This window comes from Spinacia oleracea, chromosome 5 (assembly GCF_020520425.1).
Source record: "Spinacia oleracea cultivar Varoflay chromosome 5, BTI_SOV_V1, whole genome shotgun sequence".
Classification (NCBI taxonomy): Eukaryota; Viridiplantae; Streptophyta; class Magnoliopsida; order Caryophyllales; family Amaranthaceae; genus Spinacia; species Spinacia oleracea.
In genome coordinates this window covers 52,788,924-52,814,466 of record NC_079491.1, presented here as the reverse complement: position 1 = coordinate 52,814,466, position 25,543 = coordinate 52,788,924, and the positions used below count along the sequence as shown (strand labels likewise).

General features: G+C 36.2%; 1 protein-coding gene across 2 annotated transcripts; it reads left to right on the top strand.

The window, feature by feature from the left end:
- Positions 1–3,028: 3,028 nt before the first annotated feature.
- Positions 3,029–24,210, top strand: LOC110775014 (putative hydrolase C777.06c). Of its 2 annotated transcripts, XR_002529633.2 has the most exons (11): positions 3,029–3,401; positions 5,310–5,445; positions 6,115–6,242; positions 11,540–11,687; positions 11,775–11,880; positions 13,637–13,695; positions 22,695–22,730; positions 22,821–22,930; positions 23,283–23,344; positions 23,435–23,490; positions 23,797–24,210. XR_002529633.2 is itself a non-coding variant. In XM_021979619.2 (10 exons), the coding sequence occupies exons 1-9, from the start codon at positions 3,220–3,222 to the stop codon at positions 23,338–23,340; spliced, it is 963 nt and encodes a 320-aa protein (XP_021835311.1). In that variant the 5' UTR covers positions 3,066–3,219; the 3' UTR covers positions 23,341–23,344; positions 23,797–24,210. The 2 variants fall into 2 exon arrangements, 1 of the variants encoding a protein (XP_021835311.1); XM_021979619.2 differs by lacking the exon at positions 23,435–23,490 and having other exon boundaries at positions 3,066–3,401.
- Positions 24,211–25,543: the final 1,333 nt, after the last annotated feature.

The following is a 25,543-nucleotide window of genomic DNA, read 5'->3' as shown; positions in this document are numbered from 1 at the left end:
CTCGTATATATGGCACGAGCCAAAGACGCGGAACGATGGGTGTGCGGTGCGTGTGGCTGGGCGTAGCCCATGCGCGCTGCCTCCCCGTAGCTTGGCGCAGCAACGTGAGGCAACCAGCAAGCGAGATGGGCATGCCAGCGCGCGCTGGCCTAAGCAGTGAGCAAGGCAACAACTGTGCCTTGGCTCAGCGACGAAGCAGCGAGCAAGCAAGGCACAACGCTGGCCTTAGCTTGCGAGCAGCGACAAGCAAAGCAGCAAGAAACAACATCATGGCTGCGGTGTTGTGCGGTGGGCTTTGCGAGGCAGGGGCGTTGCTCCTCGAGGCCTCGTATGGTCACAATGCACTTGGCGATGTTGGGCTGGGCGCAAGCCTAGCCCGTGTTGCACAAAATTGGCTATTTTGTTCGTTTGGGCTTAAATATATTTTTTTTGCATGAAATGGCTAACGGTGGATATTTATTTATTTATTTTATTTAACTTGGGCCGGGCCGTGAGTTTAATTAAATATTTAAAATTAAATTATCCAAATTTAAATATTGGTTTGAGTGGGATCCATTTAATGAAATTAAATGAAATAATTATTTCCGTAGGGCACCATTATTTAATTAAATTAAATTAAATTTTAATTAGAATAATTCTAAGGATTAATAATTCGGAATTTATTACTCTTTTAGGTCGCGTTTTGTGTGAACGTGAGTTTTAAATAAATCATGTAAATACTTGCATATTTATTTGGGCCATTCGTTATAGGATACGAATGGATGAAATGCATAGAATATATTTTATATATTGCAGGTATTCAAGGTGACTACTATGGCCAATCTAGGATAGTTAAATACGGTCTGCGTACTGTTTTATCTTTGAATGTAAAGTTTTAAATATGGTCTGCGTACCATTGAAATTTTGATGTAATTATTTAATTATTTAAAGTATTTCCAGAAAATTTAGAACTTTAAGTTAGCTTATTGAATGAAGTTCAAGACGATGCCAAGCTAACAATGTGAAGAAGATTGGATGCTTCAAGACAAAGTTTTGGGCCATACTAGTTCACCAAAATTAATTTATGCACTATACATATTGTGAATGAATGTATATTATGCATGAATGTTGTTTGTATGCTCGATTAGATTTAGTTCACTAAATAATCGAACCAACATAGAAACAACTAGGTCCAAAGTAGTATTGAGTTTAAAATTGCCTTCCAAATCAAGCACTTACAAAAATCTAAGGATCTAAGGTAGTAGGTTTCCGCCAAAGCGAGGTGCTATTTTAATTGACTTAGACGGTAAGGTATCCCAAAGGAACACGTTGATTGTGGTTTCAACTCAAACAACAATGGCATATGTTGTGGCAAAGGAATAAATTATGGAATAAATTTATTAACCAAGAGTAATTTGGAGATTACTAGCAATAGGTTTTGCTTACCTAGAATCTTAAAAGACTTAAGACATGTCAAAGCTGCTTAAGGATTTAGGACTTTTAGGGTCTTGGAATCGTTTCATTCATTTTTAGCTTTAATGATTGCGTGAGTGCTTTTATTCAAGTTATTAAAGTATGATAAATGTTTTTCTTTGCTAGCTAGTTCATTTTGTAGAATTGTAAGTCTTCAACCTTATTGCGTTGGGATAATAGAACGACAATATTCTCTCGATCGATTGGTAACTAATTTTGAGAGCGATTCTCAAAGAAAAGGAGAATGAGAGGGTATCTTGGGTGCTATTTTCTTATAGTGATCTTCATGGTTGTTTTCAAACTAAAGTTTGAATGGTAGACTAATTAGACCTCATATATTCAGAATACTGGGTAGTTTTGGATAATGAAGTATTGAGCTAAAGGCTCATGTAAACAATGGTTAACAACCAATTTTCTTTTGATTCAATAATGAACTAGACTCATTCGATTTGGTCATTCAAAGTGAATAAAAGAAAGGAACTTTGTAAACGTAACAAAGTAAGAAGGTTAAGCTAAGAGTAAAATCTTTTGGACTATAAGAAAACATGCTAGAAAGGATAGGAAACGGGAACAAAAGAAATGAATTCAGAAATTCTATTTCTACCTTGAAGTTTATGTTAAAGAGAAATGACTTAGCAAATAAACTCCTATGGTATTAGATTACCGCTTGAGGTTCAAACTTTCGTTAGAAACTCAAAATCCGGGAGCTAAGTCTGGTTATTGACCTACAAGTGGAAAATGAAGCAAAGTCGTGCTACATTAGCTGTAGGGTCATCATGTTTGTTTTAAAGTCCTTCTAAAGGCTGGAACTTAATGGCACTATTGTTCCATTAATCATTATAAACAATTTCTGTTTGGACAACGGAAAAACTCACATTCAAAGTAAACAAAAACATTCGTTGAGTGTTTATTAAATGGTCATTTAAGGGTTGAGTCATATGATTGATTAATAAACAAACAAATCTCTTCACGCTCAAACTTCAGAAGGTTCAAATCAAGTATTTTGATTTGTGTTCCACATATCTTTGACAATGTCATACGACCATATCAACAAGACAACATTATAAGATTCCATGGAATGGATATTTGAAAGTTGGTTAATTTAAGACACGTGAGTCTTGCTTGTTGAACATGACATCGAAATGGACCATTGTTAGAAGAGCCTAGACAATTGTGTTCATGAGCCAAAGATGGATTTTATGACTTACCCATTTCACAAGAATTTGAGAAAATATGGCTATATTTACTCAAAGTGAAATATGTGAAATGCTTGGGTTTGGTCAGCCACTTTAGGCCCGATTTTGGAGCCCGGCCCGAAAACTAAAAAAATTTGACGGGTTTGGAAAATGTAAAAACTACATTTTTAGTTATAAATTTGGCCCGTCCCGAAATTGGCCGAAAAGCCCGATGTTTTAGGCCCGTAACAGTGGGTTTGGGCATGGAAAACCGGCCTGAATTTTGGCCCGACCCGACCCAAGATACGGGCTGATTTTTAAAGCTTCGACTCGACCTAGTCCGCCTTTTGATCAGGTCTAGAACAGGGACTTAGTGTTGAAACTTTTTTTTTTTCTATGGTAAACAAAACGGCTGTAATTGTGCAATGGGGTGAAGTGGTGAACCATCCAATTTGCCGTTGGTCAAGCATATACTGACTGAACCATCAAGATCCACGCTCCCCTCTGTACTGTCCACTACATCAGCAAACCAACAACTCTGTTTCCATCTCTCTGTTTTCCCACGGAGTTTCTCTCTCTCCTCCCCCGGAAAATGGAGAACGGCGTCGCAGCCGCGGAGCAGTCGTCTCCGTCTTCATCGGCGCTGATATTCATGGGAACAGGTTGCTCCAGTGCTGTACCAAATGCGATGTGCTTGATCCAGCCTTCTGATCCACCTTGCTCTGTTTGTGTTCAGTCCTTGTCCATTTCCCCCGACCAAAACCCTAATTATCGGTATTGTTCTCGTTTTCGTAATCAATTTTCGTAATCAACTTTCGTATCATTTCAGTTTATCTTGATTCATAGGGATTTCTTTTGCGTGTTCTGCAGTTTTTTCGATTATAAATGTGGTAATAGATCTGCTTTTGTTCTTAATTTCTTTGTTTAATTTTTAGCGTTTTGAGTGTGCTAGTAATTTTATGGAAGCTGGAAATTACTCCATTGTTAGATCACGACGAAAAGTGTATTGTGGCTTTTGAAGTTAGAGTGACGTGGAGTGTTATAGTATTTCAGTAATGTACTTATTGAGGAACCTTGAGATTTGTTGTAGAATAGTTTTCGAAAAAGAATTTTATGATAGTTTTGCATATTGCTCCATCAAAACTTTGGAGGCGTTTTGGGTTAGGCGTACCGCGTACAAGGATAACAATGTAGATGATAGGGTAGTGGGGATAAATAGTAATGGTAGAGAGAGGATGGATGTGAGGAGAGAAAAAGGGAGCTAAAAGTATGGAGGAGAATGTGGCTTCCCAGCCTTACAAAAGGAAAATGTTTTCCACCCTTTACAAACCAAACAAAGGAAATTGGAAAATCACTTCTCTAGAATTGTTTTTTTTCTCCCAACACAATAGTCTCATACATTGATTTCTTATTTTTGGATAGTATATGCTTAGGAGAATCAACAAGTTAAGTTCAAATGATAATGATAGTTTTCTGCAAAGGTATGTTTCGGCTTACTTTTGAATTCAGAGATTTATTTTGACAATGCTGATGTACCACTAGCAAAATGGATTGACAAGTTACAGGAGAATGATGACCCCTATTGCAAGAGTATGAATTTAATCCTTTTCTGAACTATGGGCAACATGCTTTTCCTTCTTAGATGAGAATGAGGTTGTTGAGGATTTATTATGTTTTACTAGTGGGCGGCTGGGCGCTTAAAGTCAGTATGATTCATGGTGATTCGTTGAAAGTTGAGACTTGAGACCGTGCTCAGGAAACTTGGTGTTGGGGAAGAGTGGCATTTGTAGATCACTTGTGGTAATAAAGTGATATCTGAAGGACTAGTCACTATTCCTAGTTTTGACTGATGATGGTAGTTGGAGCTTTGGAAGAGAGATGGGGAAAGAGCCAACAGAATATTTCTGGTACGGTGAGTTGGGGAATGGTATGGTTTTTTTATTCTTTTATTTTTTATGGTAACTAGTAGAGGAAAGCAAGGAATTCAATAGGCATTGAATTTATTAACTTGGTCAATTATGATCTATGGTGTCATTATAGATGTTTCAGTTAACGATTATTAAACTGACATGATATCCAATGTGTATTTTGCTACTGGTGGAGTTCGTACAACACTACAACTGTACAAGTCACGATGCACGTATCCTTTCCTTTAACAAGAATGTGTTAAACTTTAAAAGATCTATACATAGGAAGAGGGGAGGAGGAGGGCTTGCTAGTTTACTTTATGCCTTATTTGTTTACGTCTAACAGCTGCTAAGATATAATTTCTTGAGAACATTGTGAATTCTCCAGTCTTTGTAACTATGAATTGTTAGCTAAAAGAATAAAGATTAGGCGGCATTCTTTGCCTTCGCTTCACCTCCTTTTAAGAAAGATTTTCCAATGAAGCTATCCATATTGCAGCTCAAGCTGTCATTGGCATTATTTGGGTCTTCATTTCTCTATAAATTGTAAGTGTAAGAAATGAATGTTTTTATATGTATGTCTCTGTTGCGTAGCCAGACTTCAGGTTATTGTAAGGAGCTGACAATAAACTATCATGTGTACAACGTTGTCTTCCTGGTATTTAACCTTTGGATAATTTCTGTCCATATTTGAAGATAAAATTAAGCTGTTTATTTTTTTAAAACTAAGGACTGTAAGGTCTGCTGTGTAATTTTATTTTTATTTGATTTTCAGGGGCAATACATCTCTACTTATTGATTATTGCCAGACTGATGGTGAGCATAGTTATATCTTGATTGACGTTGGGAAGACATTCAGAGAGGCAGTACTTCGATGGTTCACCTTACATAAAATTCCACGGGTTGATTCTGTGAGTTAACATTTGAACCTTCAAAATTTTGAAATTCGATGCTAATTACAACTTCTATGAACCTTTTATATTATTCCTAAACATTTGAATGAAGAGTGTTTTGTCTGTATTTTGGGTGTGTATAGATCTTGTCTATTTGTTTGTCTCTTCTTCCATTGTTATCAAATACTACCCCCTTTCCTATCACCACTAATATATCCAATTCCGTATGTGAAAATTATAAAAAGTTAATATCCTGAAAATACATACCGAGACCAAGTGAGAATTTACGGTCAAGTTTTCATACTTTGAACACATATTGCAAGGCGTAAAGAACTTTCAGGAACAGAGGTAGTATGTTTGGTTTTTTTGTAACGAAGGAGAGATTTCTGGTTGAGGTGTAACTTCCATCTCTATAGATTATTTATGCCATGCTAAAGGGTAAAACATTTAAACAAAAGAAAAGTTACATCTTACATATGAAAAACCTGCAAAGTATGATACCACGTGGAAGAATTTGCATCAACTAGAACTATAAAATTAAAATTTGAGCTAAACCCTGCTTAGCAGATTGTTTCCTGTAAAACTTTATCTCGAGTTAAATTCCAACCTTATAACTGCCATGATCTTTTTTGATTTTTATATCCTCACTTGCTGAAGTCTAAGATGTCAGTATTGGATCAACTGCAGATAATTTTGACGCATGAGCATGCAGATGCAATTCTTGGTCTGGACGACATCCGAGCTGTACAACCATTCAGTACCACTAATGACATCAGTCCGACTCCAATTTACCTCACCCAGGATTCTATGAATAGGTATGGAGCTTTCTTAAGGAGTACCAAGATGAATATTATATTCACTACCATAGTCGTAGTTTCTATGTCTTTGCTTTACACTGGTCAACCACCTATTGTGCTCCCAACATACTTATTATTGTTTATTGAGTTACGATAGTGAGGTTGCATTTGATAGGTTGGATATTGTCTTGCAAGTGAGAGGTCAGGTCTGGGAGTTGAAGAATTGGGAAGTAAGAGTGAGTTCTTTTGTGCTATGTAACCTGGAGGTTTGCCTCGAGTGATGTCTTTTGGAAAATCTTATTTTTCTGGGATTAGTATGAACCAACCACCAATCAATACTTGTCTTATCATACCCAGTTGAGTCTTGTCAAGGTGATTGATACCAAGTCTGAAGGTAAAATATCTCAGACATAAGTGTTAAAATAGGAAGTTGATGAGAAATGGGTCTAACTTCTGCTGGGGAAAGGTGGCAGAGGGAGATTCTGGGAAAAAGCTTGTCGGTAGTCGACAGAAGAAAATGAATACAACACAAACCAGAGTATTGTGAAGCCATAGGTTTGGTGATTGATCTTTGTTGCACAAGCACAATTTTGAATGAAGTCACATACGTCCAAGAGGTTGGTTTTGTTGTGACCCGGTAACTGGCCTTGGTATTTCAGAATCTACAACTCCATTTCAGGAGGTAAAGAGCTGATGTTTGTGACAACTATTTTAGAGTGATGCCATGCTAAACTTACTCCCTCCGTGTTTTTAATACTGGCAACGTTTGAACTTTTTACACTATTGGCACATTCTACTTTGACTACACTTGATGATTTTATACTTAAGATAAAACATAGTCATATGGATCTTGTTAGATTCGTCTCAATGTGTATTTTAAAAATATCAGTTTTTATAATTTTTCTAAAAAGAATTAAAGATATTAATGATAAAGGTTGTGCATTGACATGCGTGAAAGTGACCAATGTTGCAAGTAAAAAAAGAGAGGATGTAGTAGGTATAATAATTTGGATGTATGGCTGTTTGAAGCTATCCAGTCAAACAAGTGCATGAATTTCTTTAGGATCACAGATCTTTAGATTACACTGTAATGACTATACTATACTTATGTAGCACCAAATTTTCTGTCTTATTTCCCACTGTAGAATTAAAGCCTAGGATAATTTCTGTAGTATTCATTTGGGAATTAATACTGGCTGTGGCTTTACGTTGTTGTTAGAGCGACAAGTGGTTTTTCAAACTGGATATAAACTCCCTTTTTTTTTACTTGCACCATTTGGGTTGAGCCCAAAGATAAAGAAATTTTAAACATCAAAATTGCCCATATGATGACAAAAATAAGAGAGGAAAAAGGTTAGGTAACAATGGTAAATGTGAAATGTAAGGGTAAAGTAGGTATTTAGTGTGTGAATACAGAAAACCTACCATAAAAGGAAATGGGGCAACTAATATGCAACTCCCATAAAAGGAAAATGGTGCAAGTAAAAAAAAACAGAGGAAGTATGTGATATGGTTAGTTGTCAAGGTGACTGTTTAGAGAAAAAAATATTCTATACAAGTAAATTTTGGCTTGGAATAATTATATGATTTATATTTGACCTTTTTCTTAATTAGATTTGGTTGTTTAGCTACTTAATTAAAGAATTGTACCCTAATATAGTGTGTTAATTTATCATGGCAAATACTTATAGGAGGTATATTGGTGTTTGGTGATCAAGTGTTGTTTTAATAAAATGGTAGATGTGATTGGAAATACTGTGGTACTTTATATCGAAAGAGAGACAGTCGGAGACCTTTACTTTTAATAGTGGGAAGAGAGTTAATAAAGAAAAGTGAGCCAATTACCAATTTTGAAACAGGGCAAACTAATTTGAGACAGATAAAAAAGGGAAGTGTGCAAACTAAAATGGGACAAAGGGAGTAAAGCTTAGAAATCCATCTTATTTCACTTTCCAATGAAAAAAGTTCTTGTACTAGACTACTAGTTGATTTGTTCCAAATACTAATTTTGAGTGGTTAGGTTGCATCTACCACTAGAGGTTGGTTGGGGTAGTTCACATCTGGTACCATATCATCCAGAAATGGTACATAGTACAAAAGTTCATTATCAAGTGATTTGAAGTAGTTCAATTTTTCTTTTCTTTTTGTGTGTGAAATAGTTCAAACGTTAATTAAGTAGAACATCATAATACCTTATAATCAAGGCATTAGACCTTGCAAAATGAATTCAATTTCAGCATTCCCTACCTAAAAATCATCAATAATTGCAACAAACTATCATCATAAATTGTTTTCATTAACATATCAAAAATTGATCAACCACAAATAGAAACTGAAGAAAAAACACGGATAAACCCAAAATTATTCATAGGCTTATGTTTTCAAGACAAAATATATAACTTGTTAAGCGGTACAACCATGATGAAGATGGGTTTGTGTGATCAATGTCAGGTAGATTATTGGTGGTGGCTGGAGTTTTCAAGCAATCTTTATCTTTGAGTTAGTAGGAGACATGATTTTGTATCCCTAGATAGTGGACTTCAAAATCTTCTGAAATAGCGGGCACTGAATTCAGAAAGAATGTAGTTGGTATACCTGGGATTATGAATGCAACAGGGTTTGGTATTGGCATTTAACAGTTGAGACATGAGGGGGGGGGGGGGGGGACGAGAGTGGGAGGGGGGGGGGGGGAGAGATGGAGATAGTCCACATGGAAGAGTAGGTAGGCAATACTCACTAAGTTGTGGTTTTGCCATTTCCTCTTTAGGGTTTCTAATTTTCTATAGCGTATGAAAGCTAAAACAATATAATATGAAGAGGTAAAGTATGATAGTTTGTTAAAAGAAGACTTAAGGTTGGGGGACGAGAGTGGGAGGGGGGGGGGGGAGAGATGGAGATAGTCCACATGGAAGAGTAGGTAGGCAATACTCACTAAGTTGTGGTTTTGCCATTTCCTCTTTAGGGTTTCTAATTTTCTATAGCGTATGAAAGCTAAAACAATATAATATGAAGAGGTAAAGTATGATAGTTTGTTAAAAGAAGACTTAAGGTTAAATTTATTTTTTGAAACAAGGCATTAATCGGGTTTCAAATTGTTCTGGCCATTTTAAGTAGCTTGTTAATTGTATTTTTCTTCATAGATTTCTTGTCCTTTTATCACCATTACCCAATTTACCATAAAATTTAGATTTAGAGAATTAATTTTTGTTGTGGCTTTTCTAAGGTCCATAAACATGTGGTAGATTATGCTTTTTATTTTGGGTGTTTCAAGGTTACTCGATCTGCCCAACATAGCCAACCATTTGATAAAGTTATGCTTTGGGATATTAAATTTGGTCCATGCCCACCTGGGCCCTTTGTATATTGAGGGTACAACCACAAATAACCATGAAGATCTTTGTATAGTCATTATCATGGAGAGCTTATAGGAGTTACGTCCATGTTAGGTGGAAGAGGGCTTTTTTCCCCTTTTTCTAGGGATGTCGGGGTTATTATCATGTAGTATAACCATAAAATTTCCATCTGTTTTGAAGCCTTGAAGCAAAGAGATATTGAAAATATATAAGAGATTTTCTTTGGTTAGAGGTACGGGTGGGAAATGAGGATAGAGATCACCTGATGAGTTAAGAATGTGTGTGGAAACTTGAAGGGAGAAGGGTGTTTTTTTGGTACTTTGGTGTCTAAGAACATCTCTTTTATGAGGTAATGTCTTTGAGGATTCGTGCTAGAACTCGACTTCCTGAATAAAGGAAAGGTGGAGTACTCGTATTATCTACACAAGCCCTTGGGAAATTATATTTATTCTTCTCCCTCCTTGGAGATAAGAAATGGGGATTTTATTAAGAATCCTTGGCAAGCAGCACCCCTTCTATGACCTTTTCATATGCATCTACCATCATGCATCTATTTCAACCTTCTTGTGGGGCAATGGGACCAATATCCATTGGAAATGTCTAGGAGTTGGAGTTAGGACTTCGGAGATATTGCTACATTTTTGGGTATCAAGAATCACCAATATATATGCTTACATTATCTACAAACTGTACTTTCATTATCATTGTGTATTGGATTGTGGTTCTCTAACATACTATTCTGTAATGGTCAATGTTTAAATTGTCATACCCAATGTATAAGACATCATGTCCTTTAAGGGAATTTTATCTTTGTAAGCCACCCTAGATAGATGATGTAAGGGTCAAGAACCTCATTTGCTTTTTTTGGTAGTGTCATATTAATGAGAAATTCTCTTTTTGGTCTTTTAGTCACTCTCTTTTGTGGATTTGTCCTTGTGATTCAAATTTTCCATTACTTTTATTCAGTGTGGATTAAAGGATTAGTTCATGAATCAAATAGTTGTGTGCATTGAGAATTTGGTTTTAGTTTACATCATTTGTTTATTGTTCTTCGCCCTGGAGGAAAAATAAAAGAAACCCATAAAACACATTCTTTTGTTTACATTTTTTTAGGTGCGGTACTTAGGCTACTATTTGGACATGTAGATATTTTCTAAAATGGTAAAAAGGTGCTAGTAAAAAATTGAAGTGGGTAGAACAAAAATAACACCTCAAAACAGAAAGTGAGTAGAACAAAAAAAAATAGAGGGAGTATGTTTTCTGAGGCACAAGGTATAATATATGCAGAAATCGCAGTTAATCCATTTGGAAAGAAAATTGTTGACTAATCCAGAGATTACAAAATCTAGTGAGGGAACTAATGGAAAAGGGTATGTTTTTAACTTTCCTTGTAGTCATGCTTATGGTGCATTCTCTAACGTGGTCCTTTAGGATGTGAAGCTAGATTGGAGTTCTTTTCAGCATGCTTTGGTGGACCTCTCGGTGCCTTCCTATATCTCTTTACTCCTTTACTTTTCATAGCCGTTAAAAAAATAAATTTTAGAGAGTCATGGTCAAAAGTCTTTGTTTGTTGCCAAGAATTCTTCCAAAACCAAAACTTAACTCTCGTTTTTAACTTTTTATATTCAGAATTTTAGATAATTCTTGGAGGACCTCAATCTGGTTTATCCATCCCATCCACGTCTTAACAAGGGGTGTCAGGACGCAAGCAAAATTGTGGAACTTATATAGTGAAGTTACATCCTTTTTCAATCAGATATGAAACCTTCTTTTTTCTGCTTCATAGGCGTTTAGATGTCTACTATACGGTGATGCTGTGTACCACCTTATGAGATCTTATCATACAAAACTAAGTTGGTTTCTTGATATCTTGACGTTGGACAAATGCGATGCCTAATCAGATTAAACTAAATGCTACTGCTGCTCAGCTAGATAATCGTCATTTTGCTTTTTTTCCCTCAGTGTTGCTGTGAAATTTCCTTACCTGGTCCAGAAAAAACTTAAAGAAGGCCAGGAGATTAGACGAGTAGCTCAGCTTGACTGGAAAATAATTGAGAGCGATCACGAGAAACCATTTTTCGCATCGGGCCTGCAATTCGCCCCCTTACCAGTAACTTGCTTCAATCCATCTCTTCTCTTTTATGCTTTTAACTACTATTCCTTTTTACTGATTATGTCAATTGATAAAATTGTATAGGTGATGCATGGTGAAGATTACGTTGCATTGGGTTTCCTTTTCGGTCAGAAGTGCGAAGTAGCTTACATATCTGATGTCTCTCGTTTTATCCCAAGCACAGAGGCTCGTGAGTATCTTTCACCATTTGATATTATTTAGATTTTATAGTTTTGTTTGATCTTTTGTCTTCACAATGTTCAAGCATCTTCGTCTTACTAGGGCACCACTTTATCGTCAAACTTGATATTTCCCTTCATGTACTGAACACGTTTCTTAGATAAATCCACATCTTTGGTCTGAAGTGCGAAAAGCTTGTGTATATGATATCTCATGGTTTGGTCCTGCCACAGTGGCTAGTGAGTGTATTATTTCCGTTTTTCATCTGAGCAACAATTGTTATCACTTAGATCCACCGAACTTACCCTTCCTCATGGTTTATTCTCTCTCCATTTGCCTATGTTTGATTGATTTTTTGTCTTCACTCTGTTCAGGAGTGAAGAATCCCCCTCTTCCAAGGCACCACTCAATCATAAAATATAATCTTGTATTTCTTCATCTGAACTAAGCAACATTGTGTTATCACTTGGATTTACTAAATTTTGGCATCTCTCTCGTGCTCCCACGCCTGCGTGTTTACCTGCGCTGGTGTGTGTGTCAGTTGTGTATGAATGCGAGAGAGAAAGAGGTACAATCACAGTTCTCATTCATTTTACACTAGACCCTACAACCTGGGCATGAAGGTGAATAGTTAAAGCAGTCTATTGGATTCTGAATAAGTAAAATGAAGGGAGTTTGAACCACCCCACTTACTCTTGACAACCTCAATGGTCATCAGAAAAGGCTGTAGTGTTCCAAACTTGACCATGTTTATGTCGTAGTTTGGGTTTGCAAGACCCACTACTTGCACTAACCTGTACCTAGAGAGAAATGGAAACCATGACCAAAAAATGGTAAAGTCTGTTTAAAAGCATAGAGCATGACACCTGGTGTTCTCGTTGAAATACGCGGGCGTTACCTGGGTGGTGGTTTCCATTAGACGGGCCTTTCTGGGATATTTCACGTTCTATGTATTAGTAAATTTATTTGACTTTGTAAAAGAGAAGTAAATTGTAGTTATTCCGGTCCTTTTTTTTCTTTTTTATGTAAAGTCTCTCTATCCCTTGTTGGATTTTTCAGCCCTTTGTGATCTGGAATCCCTTGTATGATTCCCTGAAGAAATGTCTTAATCAGAATAATCACAAGACTTGGACATATTGGTTATCGGGATTGGTTCTTACTCTTTAGCAGTATGCAGACACATTGAAATCAACTACATACCTTAATCCTAAGTACTGGGATTGAAATTCACGGTTCTCTTTGAATATCACACTTCGTGTGGGTTTGCTTGACCTGTTTGAATGATTTGGATTTTGAATCAATACTTGTTCAACCAAATTGATAAAGCTATTTGTCTGTATGAGCTTTAAATTAAGACTGTCTTATGAGTATAAGACAATAGTTACACTTTATGATAAAATAGTTATACTTCATAGTTAGAGAGTTGCACTTATAAGACTACAATTATACTCTATGATCAACTAGTTATACTTTATAATTAGAAAGTTACACTCTTATTGTCATATAGTAATGCTTAGTATTTTTTTATACGAATAGTTATTTTTAGTTAGTTATCTTTTCCAATTAAAAAATGTGTTAATATAAGAATATAAGATTCTCGTTTTAATATTTAGTTTTGTGTTAATAGTTATCATTTTGTGTTAATGGTTACAGGTTTCGTGTCAACAATTATGATTTTTGTGTTAATAGTTCTGGTTTTCTGGTTGATAGTTACGGCTTTATGAGTGTAAGACGGTCTTACACAAAACTTATCATTTGTCTCGCAGTTATCTCTAAAAGTGGTGGTGGGCAGTTGGACCTTCTTATCTTGGATACACTTTACAAGGTTAGTAAGATAATTTGTTTGGATTTTCTGTACTCACTGCGATGAAACTGGTATATAGGTTATGTGTACACTGTGGACGAGAATCTGATTGCCAAGTTGAATAAGCATCTATTTATTGACTTTCCCTTTTAAATTTCCATCTCTGATTGGTTATTTTCGGATCATGAAAAACTAACGCATGCTATATGAATTGTGTTACTCCCTCTATCTCTAAATATATTTCACACTTGCCCTTCAATGGATGTCCCATAGAAGAGTTATATTGCCGTTTTAGGTGAGATTTTGATCTTTGCATTCCCACAACTTCTCTTACTTTTCTCTCTCAATTTACTTTTTGTAATCTCCGTGCCCTTCCCAAGTGAGAAATCTAATTCAAAGCAAAAGGAGTCCATTTTATTACTTGCAAGACTTCCATTAATCTTCCCAGTTATTTCATTGATGGTAGTACTTGTAGTCTATATACTAAACTAACTTGAAGTTGCTGGCTATTCTGGTAACTTTTAAACTAATCATACAGCAATAAGTTCTATATAAAAACATCTGTAAATACAGCAGCCTGGTTGCAAGCAGAATAGAGAGGTGACCCAATTTGGAGTCCCTTCGAACAACCTTTTCAGAATAATTACAATAAACTTAAAGCTAGAACTTCTAATACATCATACACTAAACAAAATTTTGGCATTTCAAATAAATTCTTAGGTCCATTGAATGAAAATCAGGTGGGACTAAAGAATACTGCCATATACCAATGAAGTCACCTCATATTTTCAAGCACCACCCACTAACATCGCAAACGGAACGTGTCTCTGCCTAAACTACCAAATCATGTCTGGTGTAGCACCGGAGTCGTATCCTTCTAGAAAATAGGGCACCAACACATGGTTTAGTATGGCAACTCAAAAAATACCACCAGCTCTTTGAGACAGCTCCTTCCAGTAAAAAAATGTGCCTTCTCTCTCAAATGTTGCAATTTCGAGGAAATGGAGGAAGTAAAATAGACACCCTAGTTCAAGTATATAGGAGGAACAAACTTTCTCAAGATTGGAACTTTGTGATGCTTGTTTAGTGTGTATCAAGGGAAGTCACAGGTCTTAGGTCCCATGTGTTAGGGAATTTGAGTGTTTAACAACTAAAGTTGAAATTGGAAATAATGAAGAAAATAGTTTTATAAGCTAAGAAGAAACAATTATCTAAGAAATGATAATGCTTACTATGTAAAATATTGTATTGAAATTAGATAATGTAAATGATTACATAAAACTTAATGTATAGTCTAATCTAATTTTTATCAACCATAGAACTCTAAGCTATTTTTTAAATAACATTTAATGTAAATGATAGACTGAAATAGTCAAATGTAAATATTAGCAAATAATCTAATTATAGCAAGTGTATAATATCTCTTGTGTACTCCAAGGGTGGTTCCAGGTACTTTGTTATATTTGTTGATGATTATTCTAGATATGCTTGGATTTATTTTCTCAAGCATAAGAATGAGGTATTCGATATCTTAAAGCGGTGGAGAGCAATGGTTGAGAACAGAACGGGTCGAAAGCTAAAAACTGTACGGTTTGATAAGGCATTGTTCGACACTGGACAGTCAGAGAAACACCATAACAGAATGGAGTCGCAGAAAGACTGAATCGTACACTACTTGAGAAGGGTAGGTGTATGCGCTCTAATTCTGGGTTGGGCAAAGAATGGTGGGCAGAATCGTTTGCTACAGCTTGCTAATAGTGAATCGATCCCCACATTCTTATTTAGATGGTGATATACCTTATAGGATGTGGTCAGGGAACATGCAGATTACAAGAGACTTATAGTCTATGGGTCCACAGCTTATTATCACGTCAAGGATAACAAGCTCGATGAAAGAGCCAATAAAGCAATATTCTTGGGGTATCCCGAAGGCGTTAATGGCTATCGCCTTTGGAGTATAGAGGATTCTAAATTTGTAATCTGCAGGGATGTGACCTTTGATGAAAGATCTATGATAACTTTATCTAAAGCTATGGTGCCAAATAATGGAGATGTCGGGACTATTTTAAATACTCAAGTAGTGGAGATATAATCTAGAGACCAACCAGATTCTTGTCATGTTCAGGTGGAGCATTCTGGTGTTAATCAAACTCATGAGGAGGATGATCTTGAACATGAGGAGATTCAGCGGGAAAATGTACATGTGTTACAACAACAGAAACAGGAATCTTTGGCAACCACTAGGCCAAAGAGAAATTTTAAATAAGTCCAGAAGTTTGGGTCAGACAAACCTCTGAGGCATTATAGGCAGGTTAATTTGGTAGAATATGCACTCTCGGTGGAGGATGATGAGTCGGTCACCTTCAAACAAGCTATCAAAGACAAGGATAGAGAGAGTTGGTTGGTTGCTATGGAGGAAGAGATGCAATCTCTTTATAAAAGACATGGGAGGTAGTCCCATTGCCCGTAGGAAAAAATGCTATTGGTTGTAAGTGGGTGTATAAAAGAAATGAGGATCCTTCCAAGACCGATGGTATAAGATATAAGGCTAGGTTAGTGGCCAAGGGATTTGCACAGAAAGAAGGTGTTGATTACAATGAGATATTTTCTCTGGTGGTAAAATACTTCTATTCAGGTGGTATTAAGTCTTGTTGCTCATGGTGATCTTGAGCTTGAACAACTTGATGTGGGGACAGTCTTCTTAGACGGTGATTTGGATGAGGAAATCTATGTGTCGATGGTCAACTTGAGGGGATACAAGATTGAGGGTAAAGAGAGTCAGGTATGTCGCTTGAGGAAATCACTTTATGGATTAAAGCAATATCCTCGGCAGTGGTATAAGCGATTTGGTTCCTTTATGTTAAAGCAAGGGTTTTCTAGAAGTAATTATGATTGTTGTGTATACATTCGTAAACTTCGTGGAGGTGATTATATTTACGGTTTTTTCATGAAATACCCCTGTGGTTTGCAATAATGCACCAAATACCCCTGCGCGTTTCAAAATTCATTGAATACCCCTATTTTTTCCGTATTGTTCACCAAATACCCCTATTATGACTTTCCGTTAGTCCTCCGTTAAGTCATGTTTATAATTCACCAAATACACCTATTTATAAACTTTTTGCATAGTATACACCTATTTACAAAGTTTTTTGCACCAAATACCCAAACAGCTTATACCATTAATAATTGAATTTGAAGAACAATACATCTGAAAATTGAAGAACAAAACCCATAATATTGAAGAAGAGAATATTAAATTTTGAGAGTTTAATTCCTAAAATCGAAAATCTAAACTACAAATTCGAATTCCAGTGTCTATAATCTCTCTCTAATCTACCTAAATTCTGTTGTTTTTCGCCCCTTGCTACTGCCGCTGCTATTCTATGCTCACGAAGAACTCAGCTCCAAAATCTAAAATAGGAAAACCAACGAAAATCAAAATCTGAAAAACACAAACAAATGTTGCTCCAAAATCTCCTATAATTTCATATGCTCCCTCGAACCAAAGAGAAGAACATAAATGCTGAAGAACGAATTCGAGAACGAAAATCTGCAAAAAAAAAAAAAAAAAACGAAAATCTAGTTCTATATTCTCTCTTAATTGTTGCGCTACCCTCTATGCTCTCTACACTATCAATTTTTGTTCTCCGTCCTTCGAATCCAACCCCCGAATTCCAAAAAAAATCAGCCCAGAAAATAGGGGCAACATGAAATCTGAATTCAGCATCTTCAATTTCAACAGAAATATGAATTCATGTCCTACTGTCTTCATCATCACCTTACCCTAACTGAATTCATGTTCATGGGCACATGCCTAACCCACATATCCACAATTTCATCTTCAATTTCATCTTTGTTCATAATATTCATCATCACCATACCTAACAGAAACCTCCCCTTGTTCATCAAACTTCAATTCACGATTTCAATTCACTAGAAAATTTGGGTTCGATTATTTGGGATTTGAGTTAGCAATTGATTTTTGATGAAGATGGTTTGAGAAGGAAAAATTGTGGTTGGGTTCACCATTTTGATACCCAGGAAAAAGAGATGTGCGATTGAGAGGAGAGAGGTGGGTGAGAGGAGAGAGGGGATTTAGAGTTAATTAGGGTTCATTAAGTGTTAATTAGGATTGGCATTAATTCACCTCAAATTACTCAGAAATACAAGCTCGGTAGTTCTGCGAATCCACCATTTTCGCCATTTCCGCCGACGAAGGTTGAAGGTTGGCGGCGAAAGGAGAGGACTAAGCGCGGCAGCAGCAAAGGAAGGAGAAGACGGTGGCGAGAGAAGAGAAACGATGAAGAAGAAGAAGAAGAAGAAGAAGAAGAAGAAGAAGAAGAAGAGGGGCGAGTAATTAAGAAGAACAGAGGAGATGAGATGAGAGAGAAGACATTAGATTTTTTTTTAAAAGTTAAAATGTAGAATATTGGGTGAATAAGGGCATAAACGTAAATTAACGCTAACGGAGTACTAACGGCCGTTAAATCCAAGGGTATTTGGTGCACTTTAAGTTTAAATAGGGGTATTCTATGAATTTTGAAACGCGCAGGGGTATTTGGTGCATTATTGCAAACCTCAGGGGCATTTCATGAAAAAACCGTTATATTTACCTTCTATTGTATGTGGACGACATGCTTATTACTTCAAAAAGAAAGGTGAAGATAAATAGTTTAAAAACTCAACTCGGTGAAGAGTTTGAAACAAAAGATTTAGGCGCTGCAAAAAAAATACCTGGGTATGGAGATTAGAAGAGAGAGATCAAACCAAAAATTGTTCTTGAGCCAGAAAGGATACATTGAGCGGGTAATTGAAAGGTTTGGGATGAAAGGTGCTAAGTCAGTGGTAACTCCATTGGCTCCACATTTTAGACTCTCTGGTAAACAATCTCCCACTACCTTAGGAGATAAGACATACATGGATAATGTACCTTATGCTAGTGCAGTTGGCAGTTTAATGTACGCCATGGTGTGTACACGTCCAGATATTTTACAAGCAGTTAATGTTGTCGGTAGATTCATGGTGAATCCAGGAAAAGCACATTGGGAAGCTGTGAAATGGGTTTTAAGGTACTTAAAAGGTATTGTTGACACGGGTTTGTGCTTTGGTGGAGATACATGTCAGGTAAATGGTTTTGTTGATTCTGATTATGCCGGTGATCTAGATAAACGACGATCTACTACTAGTTATGTATTTAAAATACATGGTGCTCCAGTTAGTTGGCGATCAATGTTACAGGCCACGGTGGCTCAATCTACTACACAGGCCGAGTACATGGCTGCAGAAGGAGTCAAGGAAGCATTGTGGTTGTGGGGACTTCTAGATGACTTGGGGTTGAAGCAGGAATGTGTGAATCTGAGTTGTGACAACCAAAGTGCAATTCATTTGGCTAAAAATCAGGTTCACCAGGCTCGTATCAAGCATATAGATGTGAGATATCATTTTGTTCGAGATGTCATAGAAGAAGGTGGTATTTCTCTTACGTAGGTGCATACAAATGAGAACCCCGCAGATGTGTTAACCAAAGTTGTGTCAGGAAGCAACATTGTTTGGAATTGCTAAACATTGTCACATGTTAAGCACTACATGGAAGAATTAATGGAACTACGATTGGTTTGATCCCAATCGAGGGTACGCAGGCAATCATTGTCAAAATGGTGCAACCGGATAAGAATGATGCAATTTGTTCGTCCAAAAAATTGAATATTCTCAAATTATGAACGAGATGGAGAATTGTGAGAAATGTGAACCGACAAGAGAAACATAAGGAGAGAATGAAATAAAATTTCTTAAAATGGAATTTCTACTGTTAATGTTTATTTCTTAGAATGGAATTTCTATTGTTAATGTTTGTTTCTTAGAATGGAATTTCTATTGTTAATGTTTAGTTAATTATAGGAAACAAGATTGTCGGTTGTTATAGAAACAATGTAAATCATTGTTTAATTAGTTTTTTAATTCATTATAAATGTGTAGAAGTGTAATGTAGAATTCATTCAATACAATTCACATCATATAAAAGTTTAGTTTAAGAAAAGTTTATATTTTCTTACGTTACATTTATTATTTCCTTCATTAGGGTTGTTTGTTTATCCACAAAATATTATTTATTTGTGAGGTATCGATTTCATATTTTAGATGTACACAAGTGATATTATACACTTGCTATAATTAGATTATTTGCCAATATTTACATTTGGCTATTTCATAGTCTATCAGTAAACTAATCATTATTTTAGTGAAAAACTAAAATAAAATTCTCCTAAAAGCTACAATGATAAAAAAATAACTTTACTATTTTTTCTCCCACTTAAAGTCATATTCTATTATTCCCTTGTTAATTGTTATGATGTTTACATATTTTCTAGACCAATAGGGGATCAACGCCATATGTAATTGTCATTGTTCGGTTTGGTCAAAGCATTTGCTAAGTTATCTTTCGTATGAATTTTCTGTATATCCATACTTCCTTCTTCCACCTTTTCACGAACAAAGTGATATTGAACTCGTATGTGCTTTGTCTTTGAGTGAAATGTTTAATTATTTGCCAAGTGCAAAGCGCTCTGACTAATGACTCACAAAACAAAACAATCTTTTCTTGTTAGTGTTCAAGCTCCTCCTATAACATTTGCAATCATATGGCCTCTTTGCTAGCTTGTGTAGCTGCAATGTATTATGCCTCTATTGTTGATGGATTGCAGTTTTAAAATCCAAGTTACAACCCCTCCAGCAAGAGTAAACACATAACCAAGGTGGATTTACTTTTGTCAAGATCACCTGCATAATCTGAATCAACATATCTCTTGACACTAAACTCTTATCCCCATAACATAATGCAACATTTGAGGTACCCTTGATATATCTTAGGATCCTCTTTTACAGCATTCCAATGTTCTATACCAGGATTTGCCATATATCTACTAACCTCTCCCATTGCTTGTGCAATGTCTGGTCTTGTCCATCCTCTCCGCTTCATTTCTTGGACTCATACTTTAAATTAATAGGAAGAGGTGTAAAGATTGGCTTACAATCTTGCATGTTGAATGCACGAGATCTTGTTGAAGTAGTTCTTCCGAGACAGCGGTGAATTTGCATACCTTTAATCTTGATTCAAACCTCAAGTAGTTCCCAGATTCAGATTATATCGGTGATCTTGATAAAAGTAAATCCACCACGGGTTATGTGTTTACTCTTGCTGGAGGAGCTGTAAAAAACTACAATCCATCGTGGCTACTTCAATAACAGAGGCATAATACATTGTAGCTACACAAGATAGCAAAGAGGCCATCTGGTTACAAATGTTATTGGAGGAGCTTGAACATAAATAAGAGAAGATTGCTTTATTTTGTGATAGTCAGAGCAGTTTGCACTTGGCAAAGAATCCAACATTTCGCTCAAAGACAAAGCACATACGAGTTCAATATCACTTTGTTCGTGAAAAGATGGAAGAAGGAAGTGTAGATATACAGAAAAATCACAAAGATAGCCTAGCAGATGGTTTGACCAAACCGATCAATAATGACAAGTACATATGGTGTCGATCCTCTATTTGACTAGAAAGTACGTAAACAGCATAACAAGGGAATAATAAAATATGACTTTAAGAGGGAAAATGTTTAATGATAAAATAGTAGTTGTCATTTTTATCATTGTTGGTTTTAGGAGAATCTTATTTTGGTTTTTCACTAAAATAATGATTATTTTACATTAAAAGTTATTTATATCTTAGAGTTCTATGGTTGATAAGAATTAGATTACATTACAAATTAAGCTTCTGGTATCTGTGCTTCAATCTCGTGATCGGGAAGGATCTATTGTATTCCTCGTATGAGTCTAAGTTTTTATTCCCTTGTAGCCATATATGGAGTAGTTACTAGCCCAAGCTTTGGTTCACTCGGCTTACCTACTTCAAAGATAAATATTTAAAAGATAAAGTAATTTAATTAAAGGGAAAATTGAGGCCATATGACCGGTTAGCTTTAAAAGATCACAAATTTTTATTAACTCAGGGTGGTCTTAACTTTGGGGGTCTCCACTTAATGGTCCTTGACCAAAAAAAAAAATTATGTTTTTTTTATAAAAAATACTTCATGAATTTATTTATTTTTTTAAAAATGAAATGAATAAAAATAAAATTTATGCCCGCGATCAAAATGAAAAAAAAACTTAGGGATGAAATTAAAAAACAATAAGCTCCCGGTCGGAATTAAAACAAATTAAGTCCCTAGTCGAAACCCCCAACTGGAATTTATTTATTTTAAAAAAACCCTTAATTAGGCCTCGGGTCCACTAAAAAAATAATTTAGGCCCCCGATAGGATTTAAAAAATAAAATAATTAAGCCCATGGTCAATTTTTTTTTTTAAAAAAAGTAGTTTTTCTTTTTTAAAAGAACAAAATTATTTTTTAAATAACGCAAACACAGTTTTACCTGATTCTCGAATCGCTCCACGAACCGCGAACCGAGAAGGTGAAATATAAGTTTATAACATGAAAATGGTACAATTTTTCTCTAATTTAGAAACTTAAGTAGCGAATTGTGTACTCGTATAGTGTCATACTAGCGAATCAGGTAACAGTGAACGTGACACGTGATACCTGGCACTATTAACCGGTTTAACAGGTTACTCATGTTGAGGACCATTTTAAGTGGAGAGCCCCAAAGCTAGGATCGCTGTGAGTTAGTAAAAGATGAGACTTTTAAAAGTTGATCGGCCGTAGTTATTAGTTGGGACTGATAGCGTCTATTTTTCCTTCTTAATTCAAAATCTATAAGTATTTTCTGTTTGTAAAGACAAATGATATTCTTAATTGCTAATTCATTAGGGATATACAACATGGTATGGAGTTGTGGTTATACATGTGGTGCCGTCGCATGACTTGTATCTCAGACCACTAGCCTTATATCAGCAACTTCACTATCAAATGATAAGTCTATATTTATTTGTTTGTCATTGGTATATTAGACGTAAATTTATTAATGTCTGGCTCCGTCGTTTTCCATTTTTTTTTTTGCAGAATGGGTCGCATAATACTCACCTGTGCTTCTCTCAGGTAACCTACCTGTATGAGTCCAACAATATATTATGTGATCTCGTATGTGCAATCGTGTGATATGACTACAGTGGCTTTGGTTATCCTCAGACTCTTGATGCGGTGAAGAGAATTTGTCCAAAGCGTGCTCTGTTAATTGGAATGACCCATGAATTTGATCACCATAATGACAACACTTTTCTTGCTGAATGGTCAAGCAGGTAGTGAACTGATATTCCCTGTTGTTTTAAATTCTCAACTGCCACAAGATTTAGATAAAACCTGTGTACGTTTTAGTTCTTAGAAGTTTGTATTCGTTCAGAAGGACATCATTAGATTAGCATAGCTGCTAGTGTTTACTTTTGTGCTGACTGCTGAGGACTTATTGTGAACATATTATATACCTTTGTCCCAACTGGTTAATAGGCTTCATGTTTAAATATTTTTGTGACTTATATGGGGCTGAGGCAAGAGTTTAGGATACTGATTTTGTTCACTTCTCAAATTTTGTGGAGTTTTTGACAAGTTGATAACACATTTATTTGATTGGTTTTCTCTCATTTTTGCATTAAGGGAGGGAATTCAGGTTCAACTAGCTCACGATGGTCTAAGAATCCCCATAGATCTTTGACAAGGTGAGATCTCTTATTAAACCCCACTATCTTATGGTGAATCGCGATCATTAAAAACAACTAAGTGGTTGTTTATTGATAATAAATGTGCAGGAAGTTATCTTTTCTAGGGCAGTACTGAAGGTTGAGTTGTTTGGTTGACACTGCAGGTAGTAATATATATATATTTTTTAACAAAGTTCTACCTCCTACAAAATGAGAATAAAAAAATAATCTTTTATTTTGGGTCTAAAAGAGTTGCCTTCTAGGCTTCTAGCCCCGTTGGTAATTTATTAGTTATTACCTCTTGTGTTCAACCAAACAGTTTTATACACTTCTCAGAACATTTAATTGCCTAGAAGTGCAACTTCATGAAGTGCGACCCTGATGTTCAACTTCATGGGGAGCTTAATTTCGTGCAGCCAGCTAAATCACCTCCAGGTTTTTAAACTGCGTTAAAACTGGTATCATTGCAGATCAGGTACAAGTATACTTGCTTCTTGTCTTCTTTGGTGGGCAATCGGACATTTCATTCATATAGGTCGAAGATATCGGCAATATCAGGTCAAAGGTTTGAACTCAAGATGACATAACGAACTCGTCGTGCACTTGCAGATGGACTTCTCAAGCTTTTGATCTTGGTATTCACTGATTCCTTTTCCCTTCATACAGAGATACACTTCTATACAGAGGAAAAAAAAGCTCTGGGCTAATGTAGTTGCTTTAGTCATGTATACAAAATGCTGCCCGAAATCTTAATACTTGTGTTGGTCAACTCGTAACCCCTAAAAAATATTGAGGGAGTATATTATTAGAATATTCAACTTTTTCCCATATATGTTACTGCGATATTTTTTGACAGGGTAATACAACTAAAAGTTATTGTCTCATCATTTTCATAAAGAACATTGTTTTCGACAAATTCTACCTAGAGTCGAATTCGTCGGAGGGAGGGGGTGCTAACAATTCGAATGAGCAAGATAATATAAAGATGATGGGAACAAAGATGGAAAGCTCTTACGGAAAGGGGAGAGGGGTAGTATATTATTAAGCAATAAGGCAGTGTATGATCATGTTTATAATAGAGAGCAAGAGTAGAATATTATTATGAAGTGTCAACGGAATACATAAAATGAGCCTACAATTCCTATTTATACATGAATCTTTGAGTGTAACATAAAACAAGCATTTAATTACGGATTTATTGCGTGTAACTCCCCTATCATTTATTACTTGTAATCGTCCTTGATTTCAGCCTATCATTCAATGCTTGTAACCATCCCTTGATTTCAGCTTTGCCTTTATTACTGCTTTGATGGCTGCTATATGATCATTTGAATGGGTCCACCTTACCACGTCACGAGGACGGTATTTTTACGCCCCAACAATTGTCCCAAACCCATTTTTGAATTCTTCCAAGAAGCTCAAAGGAGAGAATGAATTTAATCTTCAAAAAGGAAGGACAATAACTTCCCGACTTCTTACCAACCGGTAAGATGTAAAGATGACAATAAGAATGCCAACCGTTCCTGAGAAAATTACAACATTAACAAGTACACGATTAGCATTAGTATGTAATTTAAAATAAATAAGTAGAAGATATGGGGTGACGAGACTGAGTCGTCCATGGTTGGAGTTTTTATAGGGGTTGGTAGGTCGTTCCGCTAAAGGTTGACGAGCTGAAGTCGTCGGTTGATGTTGTAACTCTGAATGACGACATGGAGGTGTTGTCTGCTGAAAATGCCGAGTTGAAGGCGTCGTTGGAAAAGGTCAAGAAGAAAAATTGGGAGTGTGCCAGTTATTATATGTGGAAGACTAGGTCCGACTCGATGAAGGAATTCTTGGATGGGAAGCATAATGGTTGGACCCCTCAAGCTGATATCAACGACTTTCGTCGAGCATTCCCTGATGAGTATGTCCCCCCTGGTGCCGAGGATGAAGATGATGATGTTGAGGTAGGCGCAACTGCCACAAGTCCCAACACCAACGTTGAGACGGTACCAGGTGATGGTAAACAAACAAAGAATGTCGACTTCGATGTTCAACCTGAGTTTGATGAAGGATTTTTTTGGATGGCAAGCAGGATGGTTTGGACTCCAAAGGATGACATTGTCCAGTTCAAAACTGCATTCCCCGAGGAGTATGTCCCCCCTGGTGCCGAGAGTGACGACGAAGACGTTGAGGGGGGGCGCAATTGCAGCCAGTCCCAACGCCGAAGTCGAG